We start from the raw sequence: 18,361 nt of genomic DNA, 5'->3' as shown, positions 1-18,361 counted from the left end.
ATCAAATCGTACTTGTTAATTTAAAGATAATTATTGGAATAACAGAAAACAGAACGCATACCTTCCAAATCACAAAGCATATTCCATAAACAAAATTTTGGGGGAGTGGCCTCTCCCCAAAAAAAACAAACTCAGAAGAATAAACAACAATGTTGATTATCATACAAAAAAGTGTATGTAGGGTGGGCCATGGTGGCTCAGCAAGCAGAGTTCTTGCCTGTCATGTTGGAGACCTGGGCTCGATTTCCAGTACTTGTCTATGCAAAAAAAAAGAAGTGTAGGTAGTTAAATTCCCCTACAAAGTCAATCAGAACTGACTTTCTAATGCAGAAAGATTAACAGTGAAACATGGAAAATGATATCTCAGGCAAATACACTATACATACAGCAAAGCAATATCAATATCAAGTGGAAAAGCTTTAAGGCTAAGAAAGGAGGCAAATCTGTAAACTTCAATTTTCTATAATGCAAGAAAGAAAAAACACTAAGGTTTGTTTCTGAGGTGAAATTTACTTAATATACAATTTTAAAGCATACAATTCAGTCGTATTTAGTATGTTCACAATGTGGTAGAACCACAAGTTTCCGCTAGTTTGGAAACTTTTTCATTTCCTTACAAAAACATCCATACCCACTGTGATGGTCAGGTTCAGGTGTCAATCTGGTCAAGTGATAGTGCCCAGCTGGCTGGTCAAGCAAGCAGTGGCCTAACTGTTACTGCAAGGACATTTTGTGGCTGGTTAATAAACCGAAGGCTGGTTTATTAAATCATCAGTTTGTTGATTGCATCTATGTCTGATTACATCTACAGTCAACTAAGGGGAATGTCTTCCACAATACAAAAATCCAAGCAGCTGCTTTTAATCCAATCAGTTTAAGAATTTTAAGGGTGAGGTGATGATTTCATCAGTCAGAAGAGAAAAAGTTCATTTCTACTTCAACCTGCAGAATTCTACCCTTACAGAATTCACCAAACACCTTAATCGTTGTTGTACACCTTCATCGTTGTTGTCAGCCTTCAGCCTGCCCTACAGAATTTGGACTCACATATCACCACAGTTCCATGAGACATTTTTACAAAATCTCCTATTACAGATTTTTCCTGTCAGTATGTTTCCCTAGAGAACCTTAATACACTAATCAAGTATTCACTTCCGTTTCTCTCTCTCTCATCCCATGGGAATCTCTGATCTGCTTTCTGCCCCTATGGATTTGCCTATTATGGATATATCATGCAAAAGGAATCGTACAAAGATGACCTTTGTGGCTTACTTCTATCACTTGCATAATGTGATCAAGGTCCATCGAATTAAACTCAAAAACTTGAAAAAGAAGATGTTTTTAAGAAAAGAATCAATAAAAATAAAAGCAAAGCAATTTCTATACCACAAAGTCATCTCCCTGCACTGCTAATCACTATGCTATTGACAAGGATTTGGATCAGTGGTAGTGCAGGTTATTAAAACAAGTATTCCCTGAATCAGCCATTTATTTGATTTGTTAATAAACATTCTCATTGTGTCTATCCACATCAGATACCATGCAAGGGATGAAGAGAGATGAGAGGAATGAAGGACACTGTTCTTGCTCTAAAAGCAAGAGCCCAAAGTAGGAAAAGGCAGGAAAATCAGAAATGTGGTACACAGACAAGAAAGAAGGACAGACAAGCATACCTACAAAGGAAGGCTACCCTCAAACTAAATCTTAACATACAGGATATACAGGAGTGAACCAGACAAATAAGAGCATTTTAGGCAAACAAAACAGTAGTAAAAAAGCCAGGCTGTTTGTCTGGAGACCTTCAAGAGGGGGCTACTGGAGGGCAGAAGTGAGATATGTGACAAGACAGAGAGAGAGAGGCAGAGGCCAGGTCAGAAAGGCCCTTGCCCGCCTTGCTCAGGCACTCAACTTTCATCCTAAAGGCAATGGGATCAGAATTACATTCCACAGACAGCATTCAAGGTGCCTGAGGGAGACAGTAGGGGCAAAAGATCAAACACCAGGGGTGCATAGTTCAGTGGTAGAATTCTCGCCTGCCATGTGGGAGACCCAGTTCAATTCCTGGTCCATGCACTCCCAACCACCCCCCCCCCCCGAAAAAAAAAACAAGGAAAAATTCAACAAATGGTGCTGCAATAACGGGATACTCACATGGATAAATAATGAAATGTGACCCCACCATACAGCATACAAAAAAAAAAATCATACAACAAAAGATTAGTAAGCAGCATACACCAATAGGGAGAAATTGAGGCTCTGATCAACAGCTGAGGTAGTAGGAAGAGAGACGGTATCATAAGCACCATCACCAGATGTATAAAATCACAGAGTGGAGAAAAGTGCTATAAATACTGACCAAATACAGGGAGGGAGGGACAGAAAAACACCTTCACTAGGTACTAAAAATACAACATTAGAAAACTTGGAAGGGTAGGCACTCGATAGACTGCAAGAGTTTGTTTGTTTTTTTTTAATTTTGTTTAAGATAATGCAAAGGTCCAAAATCGTTTAAAGAAAATCAAATTGCAACAAACCCTTGACTTTTTTTTTCATTATTTTTCCATGTGAGTATCCCATTATTGCACCACCATTTGTTGAATTTCTGTTCGTTTGTTTTGCTTATTTGTTTGTTTACAGGGAAGTACACGGACCAGGAATGGAACCCGGGTCTCTCACATGGCAGATGAAAATTCTACCACTGAATTACCCTTGCACCCCCAGCCCCTGACTTTAAATGAGTGACTATCCAGTGACTATTCCAAATTGCCATATAAGTAGTATATAATTCTACCCATAATGTATGGGTTTTGGCCCAAGGAATAAAGCTCACTGAAACAACTTCAAGAGAAGACTTATCTTCTTTTCACACAAAGAGCTCATGTGGGAGATGTCAGTTACAAAAAATCTGTCATGCTATTCTCTATTTCACAGAATCTTCTATTTTCTGCCAAAGAATGTCTATACTTGTTAGATCTATTTCATTTCAGTAACAGCTCAACTAGCTGGCTATCTTTTCTGTGCCACTTTTCCCAAAAAGCAAAGAAAAAAATTCAGTTCCAGAAAACTGCTGAGTAAGTGATAAGTTGAGCAATAACAAAGTCCCGGTGAGATGTCACTGCTTGGTCCAGAAGATTTCAATGCCTGCCTCAACAAAATCAGAAAGCACCATGGGCCTCAAGTCTGCTCAGCAATGATGCCTCTGACAGTTTTCTCAGCAAATGCCCAAGGTCTGGGGAAACAGCCACCAGGCTTCACTCAGAGCTCTTGCCCTCTAACCTGCCCAGTGTCACAAGCACATCAAACACTAGGTGTCACTCTGCAACAGCCACCACATCACATGTCCGTGCAGAAAACAATTCAGAGAAAATTTACAGTATCACAAAACTTGTATAAACTTCTCCTAAACTTTATATATATATATATATATATATATATATATATATATATATACACACACACATAACTCAATCAAAGTGAGTTAACACATTAATTGTAATCAAGGTGGGGGGGTAGTTCATTACATATCTTCTACCGATCCAACAATAAACACATCAAGCTTGGGTTTTACTGGGAATTTTTTTTTTTTATTTTTAACCCTGATGTGGATTCTGCTATCTGCCTTTACAGGAGTCCTGGCACCATATGAGAAGGCTGCCTTCTATAGCACCTCCTCCTGAGGGTGTCAGCAGCTGGGACAGATAATCACAAGAATGTAATTTCAGACTTCCACAAACATCTTGTCTCCAGTTTCCCTTCCCTCAAGGTGAGTTGAGTAATTCAATACATCCTGTTGGGTCCATCCCAAGTTTCTCACCTATATATCTTTATGGTTAAGGAAGACAACGGTCTTTAATATTAAATTTGGAAATTGAAAAGTCCATTGAAAATGACATCATCACTCAGATACTTATGGTCTACACCCAAATGATCAACGTCTTCTAATAAGATAATCAAATTTTAACCACTAACGATATATTCGAAGAATCTCCAGAAAGGACTAGATGTTTATCTTTTGTGTTTCCATCTTACAATTTGCAGAGAGCATACACATTTAATGATTAAAAATGGTTGCCAGAATAACCACATTCTACTTAAATAAAAGATCTGGACCCTGTGTTTTATTTCCCCAGCATCAAATACAAGGTTGGCACTGAGGAGTGATTACAAAAGCAAAATAATCACCACAGGGAACACAAGATTCCAATGAGAAAGGGGGAGACTGGCCACCCAGCTCTCTTCTGCAGAGTAGATCTCAAGGAATATCATAAAGCAGATCACACAATCCCATAAAAACAATGCATAATCTGGGGGCTGTTCCCAATCAAAGGCTCATTATCAATAAAAACAATAAGTATGACTAACATTATAAAGAAAGCCAGAACAAGTATACAGCTCTTATCATATAAAATTATAACATACACTATACCCCCTATGTCAAAAATGTAACCCAATAGTCTGTTTCTGATAATAGTAACATTCATTTTCCTTGTCAAGTGGAATTCAGAAAGGCTTTGAAGATGACAGATGGGTCTCTTGGCCAGATAGGTTCTTTTTAAAATGTTTTCTAGGAAATTTGAACTGATAACCGCTTTTACTCAATTGCAATCAGTCAATAACATGACAGTGACCCAGGAACTGCAATCAAAATTGGAATCATTCTTTTAAAAAAAAAGCCACTGAGGCATCTAAATATTTGAAATCCTCAATTAAGAATTTCAATTCCAAGGATATGAGAAGAACCTGCTTTTCTTGTCCATTTTATTTGTTCTTATTCCTCCTCCACTCAACAAGAGCAAAGTGGTCCTTATAGAAAAAAGAAAGAAAAAGCAATAACAGTCTAACAGATTGGTTGAAGGAAGTCCTTCACTTGGTTATGGGAAGGAAGGAGCAGATGGAAGCAGATTTTGCACACTGGACAGTCTGGAATGAATGATGAAAAAATAAAGCAAAGGCAAGCAGGGGCTGTGGAAAGTAGTTCATTTTCAAAATACAATTCTGCTGTTTTATCATGCATTGTTCTATATTATTTACTTGTTAGAAAAGGCACTGGATATTGCATAAAGAAAGATAAGGGTTGTTACTTAATTCTATAGGACACCTGCCCTGAATGTATTGACTTGTCTGTGTTTCAGTCTAAGCATTTTCATTAAATCTATGCCTTTGCAGGAGCTTCTAAGATGTTTTCATTTGCAAAGAGTTATAAAAGATATACAGTTCTGTCAAAAAAAGAATGGAGGAGGGGTAAGGAGGAGAAGGAGACACAGAATAAAACATCTCAGGTTTATAATCCTTTCATATTTACAATTCTAGTTTTTTTTCAGGTAATTCTTCTTCACTATTAATATCTGAACTAGACTGGTGCTATTCAATGTGAAAATCAACACTCAAATGACTGGATTGCACATATAAAGCAATAGTACGGAAAGTGAAAGCCACTCATTTGTTTCACAGGTCACTCTGTTTTGCACAACTCAGTTGTGTCATTATTAACAGGAAAGCCATTAAGAGTGCTTTTCCCCTACTCTGAGGAAAAGATTTGAAGGCTAAAACCATTATCCATTTATGCTCAGTTGGAGCAATAAAGAACAAGGGACCCAGTGTTGATTTCCTTTACAATAAGTACCAGCTTCCACTACAGACCTGGATTCACCACTGGTCAAATTATGACTTCCAAACATAACATAACTATACCCAGTAGACTCCACAAACAGATGGGTTATGCCTTCCAATCCAGTGTTACCTCCACACAGCAGGGAGGGAAAGGAGAGGGTATGTGGGAGGCTGGCAAAAAAATTTCTCACAATCAAAAATGTCATTAAAAAAAAAAGCAGTTAAAATAGTAAAGGAGAAAAAAAAAAAACTACTGATCACAAAATTATTTCCCTTCTTCTGTATGCCCTTTAAGAAGCTCACATGCCATTCTGACTCTGTAGCTACACCCACTACAGTTTGGTTCTTATGTCCATGCTTCTCAAAAAAACAATATCCCCTAACAAAGAAGGAATGAAGGTAGACATGGTGGATCATAATGGAATAAGACTGGAATTATTTTCTTTTTCTTGGTGGGGGAAGGAAGGGGTGGAATAGAAGGTGTGATAAGAGGAATAAGTGCTAAGAAATTTGTTTGGCCATTATTTAAAATATTTGCTTTTTAAGCAAGCCTGAAATGGGTAGTAAGAAATTGTGCACGGCTTTTCAGTTGTTTGTGGAAGGCAACTTTGGAACCAGGTTTCTCAACTCATGGAGGTAAATGCTCAGCCAAGAGCACTTTGGTAGCAACATTTAAGAAGCTCAGAGAAATCTTTTCAATAAAACTCTAAACTCTAAGCTGCAACTCCCTGCTCTACAAGGAAGCAGATGTACAAGATGCTAAGAATTAAACCAAGTGTTTAACAAAGAGGAATGGTCTTTCAAACAAGGTAACAAGGTTTTGTCAGAAGACTCTACGTGTGGTTATTTAATTTTAAATCAAATAAAATAACTTCAAATTAAAAAGTGACTCCCTCAATCACACTAGCCACATTTTAAATACTGAAAAGCCCACGTGGCTAGTGATTACCTAATTGGGTAGTGCAGATGTAGAATAGTCTCATCATCACAGAAAATTCTATTGAGTAACATTGCTTTTAAAGAAAAAAGCAACTGAGATGGTTAGATAGTCAAACATTAATCAGAGTCTAATCAAATAAATATGTCAAACTAAATGGATTCCTACACAATCCACAAAGAAATGGCCACCACTCAAGGGCTGTGCCCACACTTTGGTTGTCAACTACTTTTCTGGTTTTGAGTGAAATCCCAGAGGAAGACAATTGTTAGCTGAGCTATTAACATGCAACCACTGGAGTCAGTGCCCTTCAAAGATGTAACCGCAGGCTTCCCTGACAAAGAATGGGGTCTCCTGGACACATCCCAGAGGAATATGTTCAGAGATGTGATGCTGGAGATTATCAATCATCTGGTCTCAGTTGGGTATCTGGTCTGCAAATCAGAGATGTTTTCCCAATTGGAGCAAGGAGAAGAACTGCAGAGAAAACGAATAGGATTTCTCCAAAACCAGAGTTCAGGGAGAACAAGTGACCATAAGAAAACAGAAATGATACCCATACAACCTATCTTCACGAAAAATATATGTACTATCACATCATTGGCATCTTCCAATAGTTGGACGCTATCTCCAAAGAATCATGGTACAAGAGAAAGTACTTTGCTGCCTTTCTTGTGCAACCCCCAGCTAACAGCCTGTGGGGAAAATCTCTCCCTTTATCGGGGATGCTCTAGAATTCAGTACAAACTTTATCTGCCCAAAGTCCACATGTCCATCTGCTTATTTTGCTTCCCTACTATTATCTATCTGCCAGTATCTTTCTGCCTATGATTTTCAAGTTGAATAGACGAAGCAAATTTTTCTATGTGGAATGAGCTAGTGATATTTCTTCTCCTAATAAGAGCTCTTACCTTCCTGGAATCTTACTCCTCTCTGTAAAATTCTTAAATTTTTTGATCCTTAAAACATGTACTTTTTAATGAATCATTACATATTTAGTTGTACTCTTACCTCTACTCACTACAAGCTACTTATAATCAGAAGTCTCTAGAAAGACTCCTCTTCCTTTCTCGGACTTTATAAATCCACCCGGAAAAACGTCAAATGCCTCAGCAGAACAGACAGTGTAGACTTGGCATTCCTATGATTGAGCTTCCCTTTTTCTCAGAGATTATAAGACCACAAGTCCTGTCTGCAATGGTTGCTGTTCAATACCTTCAAACAGTTGTTCTGACAATTTTATCCTAGTTTTATCATTGCTATGGTGTCTAATAAAAACTACTCAATTTTTAATTAAATAAGAATAAAACCTAAATGATAATAATTAATTAAAATGATTAAGATGTCAATATTAACCCTAAGCTAAATCAAAAACTATAGTTATAATAGTACAATTACAAAATTGTGCTTTCTTCAATTATAACAAATGTTTTACACCAATGCAAGGTATTAATAATAGGGTAATATATGGGAAGCCTGTATTTTATGCATGATAGTTGCGTAAACCCACAACCTCTCTAATAAAGGAAAATTTTTAAAAGATGTTAACAGTACCCAAAACAATTAATAGATTCAATGAGATGACTATAACAATTATAATGGCCCTTTTTGCATAAATGGATATGACGATCCTCAAATTCATATGGAATTACATGGCACGATGAAACAATCTTCAAAAACAAGAATAAAGGCAGAGGACTTATATTTCTTGATTTTGATTTTAAAACTTACTACAAAACTAGAGTAATCAAAAGAGTGTGGTACAGGTACAAGAATAGACACAGACCAATGGAATATTATTCAGAATTCAGACATAAACACATACATCTAGGGCCAAATGATTTTTGACAAAGGTACCAAGTTCATTCAAGGGAGAAGAAAATAGCTTCCTCAACAAATGGTACTAGGAAAACTGGATATCTGCATGCAAAAGAATGAAGCTGTAATCCTACCTCTCACCATATACAAATGTTAACTCAAAATGGATTAATGGCCTAAACATGAAAACTAAAACCGTGAAACTCTTAGAAGATAACATAAGGGTAAAAACCTTCTTGACCTTGGATTTGGCAATTTTTAGATATGACACCAAAAGCAAGAGCAGCCAAGGTAGAAAAAGATAACACTTGATTTCGTCAATATTAAAAACTCATGCATCAAAGGACCCACTTAAGAAAGTGAAAAAACCTACAGAATGGGAAAAAAATAGTTGCACATCATAAATCTAATAAGGGTTTAATATTCTATAAAGAACTCATAACTCAACAACAAAAAGGTAAACAATTCAATTTTAAAATGAGCAAAGGCCTTGAATGGACATTTCTTCAAAGAATATAAATTGCCAACAGGCACATGAAAGAATGCTAAATATTAGTGGTCATTACCACATCAAGCCCACTAGGATGGCTCTACTCCAACAAGCGGAAACTAACAAATGTTGGTGACATGTGGAAAAATCAGAACCCTTTTAACATTTCTGGTAGGAATAAAAAACGGTTCAGCTGCTTTGGAAAACAGTTTGGCCATTCCTCAAAATGTCAAACATAGAACTGGCATATGACCCTATAATTTAGAATTGAAAACAGTTATAAAAAACAAGTAAATTTACATACATATTCATAACAGCCCTATACATAATAGCCAAAAGGTGGAAACAGCCCAAATGTCCATCAACCCATGAATGGATAAACAAATTGTGAAATAGTATTTAGCCATAAAAAGGAATGAAATATTCATACATGTCCCAGTATGGATAAACCACCAAAACATCATGATTCCATTTTTATGAAATATCCAGAATAGATTAACCCATTATTCTAGTTTGTAAGCTGCCATAATGCAATATACCAGAAACAGAATGGCTTTTAAAAGGGGGAATTTATTAAGTTGTAAGTTTACAGCTCTAAGGCCATGAAAACGTCCAAATTAAGGCAATGCTATAAAATGTCCAAATTAAGGCATCCAGGGAAAGTTACCTTCATTCAAGAAGGCCAATGAAGTTCAGGATTTCTGTCTCAGCTGGGCAGGCACATAGTAAAGTATGCTAGTTTTCTTTCTTGCTTCTTGTTTCATGAAGTTCCCCCAAGGATGTCTTTCTTCTTTGTCTCCAAAGGTCTCTGGCTGTGTGGACTCTGTTAGTTCTGTTGGCTCTGTCACTTGCGCTGGCTCTGTCTTTCTGGTGGCTCTGTAGCTTTTCCAAAATGGTTCCCTCTTAAAGGGCTCCAGTAAGTAACCCCACCTTGAATGGGTGGAGACACATCTCCATGGAGACCATCTAATCAAAAGTTACTACCCACAATTAGATGGGTCACATCTCCATAGAAACAATCAGAAAGGTCTCACCCAGTAAAAGAACATGGCTTTTCTGGGGTACATAACAGATTCAAAACAGCACACCCATAAAGACGGAACACAGAACACAGACTGGTTGCTGCCAGTGACTGGGGAGAGGACAAATGGGGAGAATCTGCTTCATGGGAAAGGGGCTTTACTTTGGAGTGATGTAAGGGTGTTGGAATAGACAGAATGGGGATCATTGCACTCAACTGTGAATGTACTAAATGCCATTGAGTTGCTCACTTTCATATGATTAACTTTATGTTATGTGAATTTCACCAAATAAGTTATTTTCTTAATTCCATGACTTGTTGGTCCTTCATAACAATTTAAAAATTAAAAAATGTCTTTAAAAAATTTTGTTAATGTTTTTTAAAAACTGTTTTAAAAATAATAATAAAAATAAGGTAAATTTAATTAGTAAAGTAAATTAATAAATAAATTACATGGAGGGGAGAGAGAACTTCCTCTGGTACTTGTTTTGGGGACTTCACTAATTAAAACAAAGCTATATTTGCAGGAAAATAGCTTTTTAGAGCCTGAGGACCTTTCTGGAAGTGGACACTGAGGTACAGGAACTTAGTTAAGTACCTCAATCAAGACGATAGGGCTATTAGTGTCAAAACCCATTCTAAACCAAGCCAGTCCTCTTATTCGGAGAGGGTTTTGTGATTGTTGTTTTTGCTTTTTTTTTTTTTCTGGGGGTGGGGGTGGGGTAGGGAGGGGGCAGTGTTGGTTTAATATAAAAATACCAAATAACTCCATGGGAGATAAATTGAGAACTGAAAGGAGAGTAAACCAATAATATTAACAGGAGCAAATCACTGTGGAGGATACAAAGAATTATAAATAATGGCTGCTCTCTTCACAGTTAGGAAACTAAGATATAGCCACATTAAGAGATAACTAAGAACATCAAATATATGGATGGTAACAGGTGACAGTGCTCCCATAGATCACAGGAAAGACAAGCCCCCTCTAGCTGGAGTTTCCAGGAGAAATGAATAGGTTTGAAGAGAGTCTGAAGGATGAGCGGGACAGGGAACAGAGCAAACGACAGTTGCTGAAAGGAGAGCCACATGAATCCAGAGCCAGAAGTGAAACTGCAAAATGAGGTATAGGGACAATAAGCAAAGCAGTGTGAATGTGAGAGCATTTCCACAGGTAAGAATGACAGAAGCAACAAAAATGTGAAGGGTAGCTCTACTGGGACCTAGGTAAGAGGACATTTAGGACATACTGTAAGATGACAAAGAATGAGTTCAGCTCTAAGGATAGTGACAGGATTAAAACAGTTTGGTGGGGTAATTAGGATAAATTTAAGAAGGAATCCAGAAGCTCTGTGTATCTATGATTTCTAAGTCTGACATCTGAAAAAAAAAGCTGAATGAAAAAGCATTCCAAGGCAAAAATACATGTTAGCTTTAAAATTAAACTTCTTCTATTTAAGTATATTTTAAGTGAGGTAGGGTAGGTATGCCAGTTTGAAGCTATTATATACCCCAGAAAAGCCATATCCTTTAATCCTCATTCAGTATTGCTGGGTAGGATCTTTTTTATTGTTTCCATGGAGATGTGCCCCATCCAATTGTGGGTGTTTACTTTTTTTTTTAAATTTTTTATTGTATAGTATAACATATATGCAAAGCACAGAAATAAAAAAGCAACAATTTTCAAAGCACTTTTCAACAAGTAGTTACAGGACAGATCCCAGAGTATGTCATGGGCTACTATATGATCCTCTTAAATTTTTCCTTCTAGCTGCTCCAGAATATAGGAGGCTAGAGGGCTCAAATATTTTTTTATCACCACAATCGATTTTTTTGTTTTTTGTGAAAAATAACATATATATATATATAAGCAATAAATTTGAAAGCACAGCACCACAACTACTTTAAGAACATATTTCAGAGTTTGACATGGGTTACAAATACACAATTTTAGGTTTTTACCTCTAGTTGCTCTAAGATACTGAAGACTAAAAGAGATCAATTTAATGATTCAGCAATCATATTCATTTGTTAAATCCTATTTTCTCCGTATAAATGCTACCATCACCTTTGATCTATCTATCCCTCTCTTTAGGGGTGTTTGGGCTATAGCCATTCTAACTTTTTCATATTGGAAGGGTCTGTCACTAATAAGGAGTAGGGAGGTGGAACTGATGTTCTGGAGAGGCTGGGCCCTCTAGGTTTCAGGGCTTATCTGTACCAGGGACCCATCTGGAGGGTCTAGGTTTCTAGAAAGTTACTCTAGTATATGGAACACTTGTAGAATCTTATATATTGCCCTAGGTGTTCTTTAGGATTGGCTGGAATGGTTCTGGTTGGGGTTTGGCAAGTTGTAATAGGTACCAATATCTAATGGAAGCTTGTGTAAAAGCAATCTCCACAGTAGCTCTCAACTCTATTTGAACTCTCTCTGCCACTGAAACTTTATTAGTTACACTTCTTTTCCCCCTTTTTGTACAGAATGAAATTGTTGATCCCATGGTGCCAGGGTCGGATTCAAACCTGGGAGTCATCTCCCACATTGCCATGGAGACTTTCACCCCTGGATGTCATGTCCCAGTAGGGGGGAGGTCAATGATTTCACTTGCAGAGCTGGGATTAGAGAGAGTGAGGCCACATTGGGCAACAAGAGATACTCCAGAAGTAACTCTTAGGCATACCTTTACATAGGCTAAGCTCCTCTGCTATCTACATAAGTTTCACAAAGGTAAGCCTCAAGATCAAGGGTATGGACTATTGATTTGGGTGTCCCTAAAGTCTGACACAGTATAAGGGCATTTCCTAATGGTAAAGTTTAATATAAAAATAAAAAGCTTATCTGGTGAGGGTGCATGGATAACTCAGTGGTAGAATTCTCATCCACCATGTGGGAGACCTGGGTTTGATTCCCAGCCCATGCACTTCTTCCCTAAAAAACAAAACAAAACAACAACAACCAATGGTGCTTCAATAATGGGATACTCACATGGAAAAAGAATGAAATGTGACCCCCACCATACAGCATAAAAAAAAAAAGCTTACCTGGCATTTAATTGACTTTTCTTTCACTACTTGTCAAATGGGAGTTGGATTTTATTTGTATATTTTCTAAGAACCCCAATCTTTTGATTCCTTATTCAGAGGGAAGCTGAGGGGGCAGATTCCTCAAGCAACTCGGGGTAATTCTTATGGGAGGGGGGGAATTAATTCCTCAATTCTGCTTACTTCTTTCCCTTCTGCTTCATGTGTACTACAAAATAGTCATTACATGCCATGGTGAGCCCAGCAATTAGCGAAAAGAAGTTCTGGAAGCACGCTTTGCCATTTCGACACTGGTCCAGATCCTTCATTATTTTGTCCACAGCCAGAGGGTCTTTTTGATTTTCCAAAAATCTGGGGACTTCCTTTTTCATGAGTACTCTCAGGTTCTCCTTTGTTAAGCAGTCTTTATCCCCAGCAAATTTCTGAAATGTAAACATCATAGTTTCCATGGTGTGTTCCAATTAAGATGGCATTTTGGTGAGTTTTGAAGCCTTGGCCAGGAGGTACAGAGTGGTTGCTCCACAAGCTGGGATGCAGAGCTTTTCCTCTTCTTTTAAAAACACATTTCATCTATCATTGCTATGTTTTTCAAATGGCATTGGAAAATTTTAAATGCCAATAGCTAGCAAACTAGAACACCCTCCAAGTTACAAAGACAGGCAGAGCTCTCCTGGCATACTCTTCTTACATGCTTTCTTAACTCTCTTTCCTCTGCTTTCTTCTAATCCATTTATTTCTAGAACAGCACTAGGCAGCATTCCTTCTGTGATTTAATATCCTGATAATTCCACCTTTTCTAAGTGAAGTCTTTCCCAATTATTTACACCTTGATAAGTATTCACAGCATCATAAACCATCTCTTTGTATGATACTAATTTGTACAAAGCAACAACAAAGTTACTTAATACCCAGAATGAAACATACAAATTACAACCTACCTTTCAAAGCCAGAGGGAAAAAGCATAAGCATAAACAAAAGTGAGGCAAGTTCATTATTCATTCCTATTTACTATGCAAAATTGAAGTTTTATGAAGCTTTGAATAATATATTTTCGTTCTATTACATAGGCAACTAACCTTTTTAAGTGATAACTGTGATGGTTAAGTTCATATATCAACTTGGCCAGGTTATGGTGTCCAGTTGTTTGGTCAAGCACTGACCTGATTGCTAATTACCATGAGGATATTTCATAGATTTAAATCATCGGTAAATTGATTGCAACTATGGCTGATTACATTGACGATCAACTAAGGAGACTGCCTTCAACAGTGAGAGAAGTCTCATCCAATCAGTTGAGGTATTAAAAGGTCAGTAGTCAGAAGGGAGAATCTCCTTCTCTACTTCAGCCAGCCAGCTTCTCCTAGAGAATTCATTAAAAACCTTTATCTGAGTTCCTAGTTTATGGCCAGCCCTATGGAGTGTGGACTTGCCCATCCCCACAGTCACATGAGCCAATTCTTATAATACATTTCATAATACTTACACTATATATTTGTGTGTGTTTATCTCCTCTCAGTTCTGTTTTCCTGGAAAACCCTGACTAGTACAGTAATGTACCAGTAATAATACCCTCCCTAATCTAGAATGCCTGGACGTGAGGGGAAGGTTTTAAAACTTCCTCAGTGAGTGGTATAGAACTAGTGTATCTGCAGGGCTTTCTTACTGCAATACTACTAGAACTGAAATCAAAGAAAACAAATGTAGTTCTTAAAACGTTCCTGGGCTTGGGAGGAAATGAGGGCTCCTAACAAGGGACTTAAAAAAAATGGAAGGAATATTATCAACAGCCCCTTACGGCATGAAAAAGTTAGAATGGGCACAGCCCAAATATCCCTAAAAAGCAGGAGAAAGACCACAGCAATGGTGGAGTTATACAGAGAAGGTCATGTTTAGCAAGTGAATATGAGTGTTGAATCATTATACTGATCTTTCTTTTAGCCTCCAGTACACCTTAGAGCAGCTAGAAATAAAAACCTAAATTTGTGGAATTGTAACCCATACCAAACTCTGAAATCTGTTCTACAACTAATTATGATTTACTTTGAAATTTATTGCTTTTATGTATACATTTTATTTAAAGAGAAGAAGTATAGGTTCAGGTGTCAACTTGGCCAGGTGAAGGTGCCTAGTTCTGTTGCTGTGAACATGAGCCAATGTGAACCTCATTTATTGCTCATTACATCTGCAGTCGGCTAGGAGGCTGTGCCTGCTGCAATGAATGATGTTTGACTTAATTGGCTGGTGCTTAAATGAGAGAGCTCAACGTAGCACAGCCCAAGCAGCTCAGCATACCTCATCTCAGCACTCCCAGCTCAGCCCAGGCCTTTGGAGATGCAGAAAGAAATCACCCCAGGGAAAGTTGTTGGAACCCAGAGGCCTGGAGAGAAGGCCAGCAGAGATCATTCTGTACCTTTTCACATAAGAAAGAGCCTCAGATGAAAGTTACCTGCCTTTCCTCTGAAGAACTAATGAAATAAATCCCCTTTTATTAAAAACCAATCTGTCTCTGGTGTGTTGCATTCCAGCAGCTAGCACACTAGAACAGAGTATAACAGAGAAGATAAAATTTAACAAATGAGTATGAATGCTGAATCATTATATTGATATATCTGTTGGTCTCCAGTGTCTTGATGCAGCTAGAAGAAAATTTCAAAAAACTGAAATCTGAACACTCAATAGATTGGTTAAGCCAAATAAAGAGAACTAGTGAACTGGATAAAAGAACTGAAGAAGTTTTCCAGAATGTAATGCAAAAGGATAGAGGGAGGAAGAATAAAAGCAAATTTAAGGACATGGAGGATAGATCAAGAAGTTTAAATAAGAATCCTAGAATGTATGGTCAGAAAGAATAGAAAAGAGTCAATATTTAAGAATATAGTACCTGAGAATTTTCCAAAAATGGTAGATACTAACCCAGAGATACAAAAAGCATATAAATAGCAAGCAAGATAAGAACTCTTCAACTAGACATTTTGTAGTGATGTTGCAGAACACCAAATACTTAAAAAAAAGATCTTAAGGGCATCCTGAAAGAAAAGATGTTTAAAGGAACATTAGACTGAGAACAGGGTTTAAAACTGCTACAATGGGGCAGTGTGACAGTGGCTCAGTGGCAGAATTCTTGCCTGCTGCCCACGCTAAAAAAAAACAAAAAACAAACAAAACTGCTACAATGACAACTAAAGGACAATAAAATAATATCTTAAAGTGTAACATAAATAATACTAACAATAATATATCTAATATAAATAACAACTGAAGGCAATGAAAAGCAACCAAAAGCAGATAAAACTACAGGCTTATTACCTTAAAAGAAGGAAAGCACACTTCATGCCAATAAATTTGAAAACTTTAATGACAAGAATAAATTCTTAGAAAAATACATAACTTCTCAAACCTGAACCAAGAAAAAACAGAAAATCTGAATAATCCTAAAACTACTGAAGAAACTGCATGAGTGGTTAAAGATCTTCCCATTTCAAAACAACAATAACAATAAAAACAACACCTGTTCAGATAGTTTGTTCAAGAAAGACAAAAAACATTCCAGGAACAGATCATTCCATTCTTACACAAACTATTCTATGTGGTAGAAAAAGAAGAAATGCTTGACAACAAATCCTATAACCTTTATAACACAATCAGTCAAAAACAGTAAATGCATCACACATAAAACAATTTAAGTTAATGGAAGAGTTCAAATAAATGACAGTCAGTAGGTACATATTTAACTGATGGACCTAATTAAAGCTTCTCTTACAAATAACTCTCCCTCTGCACAGGTCTCATTATAAGGTGGGTAACCACAGGAAACACAATAACCTCCACAAAATATGCAGTGAACCCAGGTCTGTTCTCTGGGGAAGGAGAACAGCCTCATAGGGGAGAAACCATGGTTCTTGAGCACCAGCCATGAGCCAAGTCCTGGCCTGAGGCTACCCACACCTCTCCTCTTTCCATACATCAGACTCCTCTGGACTGCCTTCCTCCTCCCACCTTCCCTCCACCAGCTCTGCAGCAACTGCACATTAGGCTTGTCCTTTACTGTCATGAAGTTCATCTTCTCACACCAACCTAAGCACAAGTCTCTTCAAACTAGGAGTAATTTCTAAATAACCAACAATTAACTTTCAGAACCTATAATCTGGTTCTGAATGTAGTTCTCACGGTAAATAGGCCTCTTATCCAATACAATTGGACAGGAAAGACTTTAAATGTACTAGATACAAAGCCACAACCAAAATTACTTCAACTTTGAAGAGTATATGAGAGACACACACATACTCATGTACGTACATAAAGATAGCAACCTCACTAATAGAAAAATGTAAATTAAAACACTGAGTTTTGCATGTTTTCTTTGCATCTATTTTTAAAAGACAAATCATCTCCAGTCTTTGGTTATAATATAGGAAATTGACTTAAGATTTATACTTAAGTTTACATATAAGTTTATATGACTTTTTTTTTTGCCCTTTTAAAAAACCTTTATTTTATTGTTAACACCTTTGTCAAGGTATAATTTACATAACATAAAATCCATCCATTGTACAAAATTATGAATTTTCATAAAGTTATATAGTAGTACAACCAGAACCATAATATGGTTTTAGAACATTTGCATCATCCCAACAGTTTGTTCATATGCATTTTTTAACCTTTTTTATCATATAGTATAACATACATACAAAGCAAAGAAATAAAAAGCAATAGCTTTAAAAGCACTCTTCAAAAAGTGGTTACAGGATAGATCCCAGAGTTTGTCATGGGCTACCATATGATCCTCTTTTCCTTTTAGATGCCTAAATGACCTTTTGAAGAGCAATCTGGTGACACTTAATCAGGAGTTACAATGTGCATACTCTTCCACCTAATAATTTCACATCTAGGTACCCATCCAGGAAAAATACTCCAAAATGTCTGCCAAAAAATAACAAGATCATCGTTTGCACCATTATTTGTATAAGCAGAAAGAAGGAAGGAAGAAAGGGAGCAAGGGAGGAGGGAAGTAGGAAGGCAGGAAACATATGTCAATCAATAGTTATTTTTATCTGTTTTTAGTGAAATTAAAGATCTAAAATAGCATATTTTCTACATGAGTCATAAATGCTAAAAAAAATTCATAAAAACTTACTTCAAAAAGAAAGAGGATGGAGTCCAGCTCCTCCCTTTGTGTCTTATTATTCCCTGGAATATAAAAAAAATTAGTTATACCAATATTTAAAATTTAAGATATTACAAATTATGTTAAAGCATCTGAACACACTTTTAAGCCTCAACATACATTAATTTATTCAAAAAATACCAAGAGGCAATATGGAGCGCATGTCAGGAAAGCAGATGGACAAGTGAGCGAGACCACTGGTTCCACATGCAAAAGCCATCTCTTGCTAGCTATTTAAACACAGCTTTCATGTTTCCCAAGTCGTTACCTAGCCTGTGGCA

At 37.0% G+C, this 18,361-nt stretch overlaps 1 protein-coding gene and 1 pseudogene across 12 annotated transcripts in view; both read right to left on the bottom strand.

The window, feature by feature from the left end:
• RALGAPA2 (Ral GTPase activating protein catalytic subunit alpha 2) overlaps nucleotides 1-18,361 on the bottom strand; it is a 426,648-nt gene that overhangs the window by 373,257 nt on the left and 35,030 nt on the right. For all 12 annotated transcript variants that reach the window (XR_013157020.1, XM_077114762.1, XM_077114723.1 and 9 more), the window contains one exon: nucleotides 18,051-18,103. Coding sequence is in view for 11 of the 12 variants with exons in the window: in XM_077114762.1 (XP_076970877.1) it covers nucleotides 18,051-18,103 (53 nt within the window). In the remaining variant the exon portion in view is untranslated. The remainder of the gene's footprint in view (nucleotides 1-18,050; nucleotides 18,104-18,361) is intronic.
• LOC143645227 (protein S100-A10 pseudogene) lies at nucleotides 264-13,388 on the bottom strand (annotated as a pseudogene).

The sequence above is a fragment of the Tamandua tetradactyla genome, chromosome 1, assembly GCF_023851605.1.
Source record: "Tamandua tetradactyla isolate mTamTet1 chromosome 1, mTamTet1.pri, whole genome shotgun sequence".
NCBI classification, from domain to species: Eukaryota; Metazoa; Chordata; class Mammalia; order Pilosa; family Myrmecophagidae; genus Tamandua; species Tamandua tetradactyla.
Note: the sequence above shows the minus strand (reverse complement) of the source record. Positions and strands in the feature narration are given on the sequence as shown.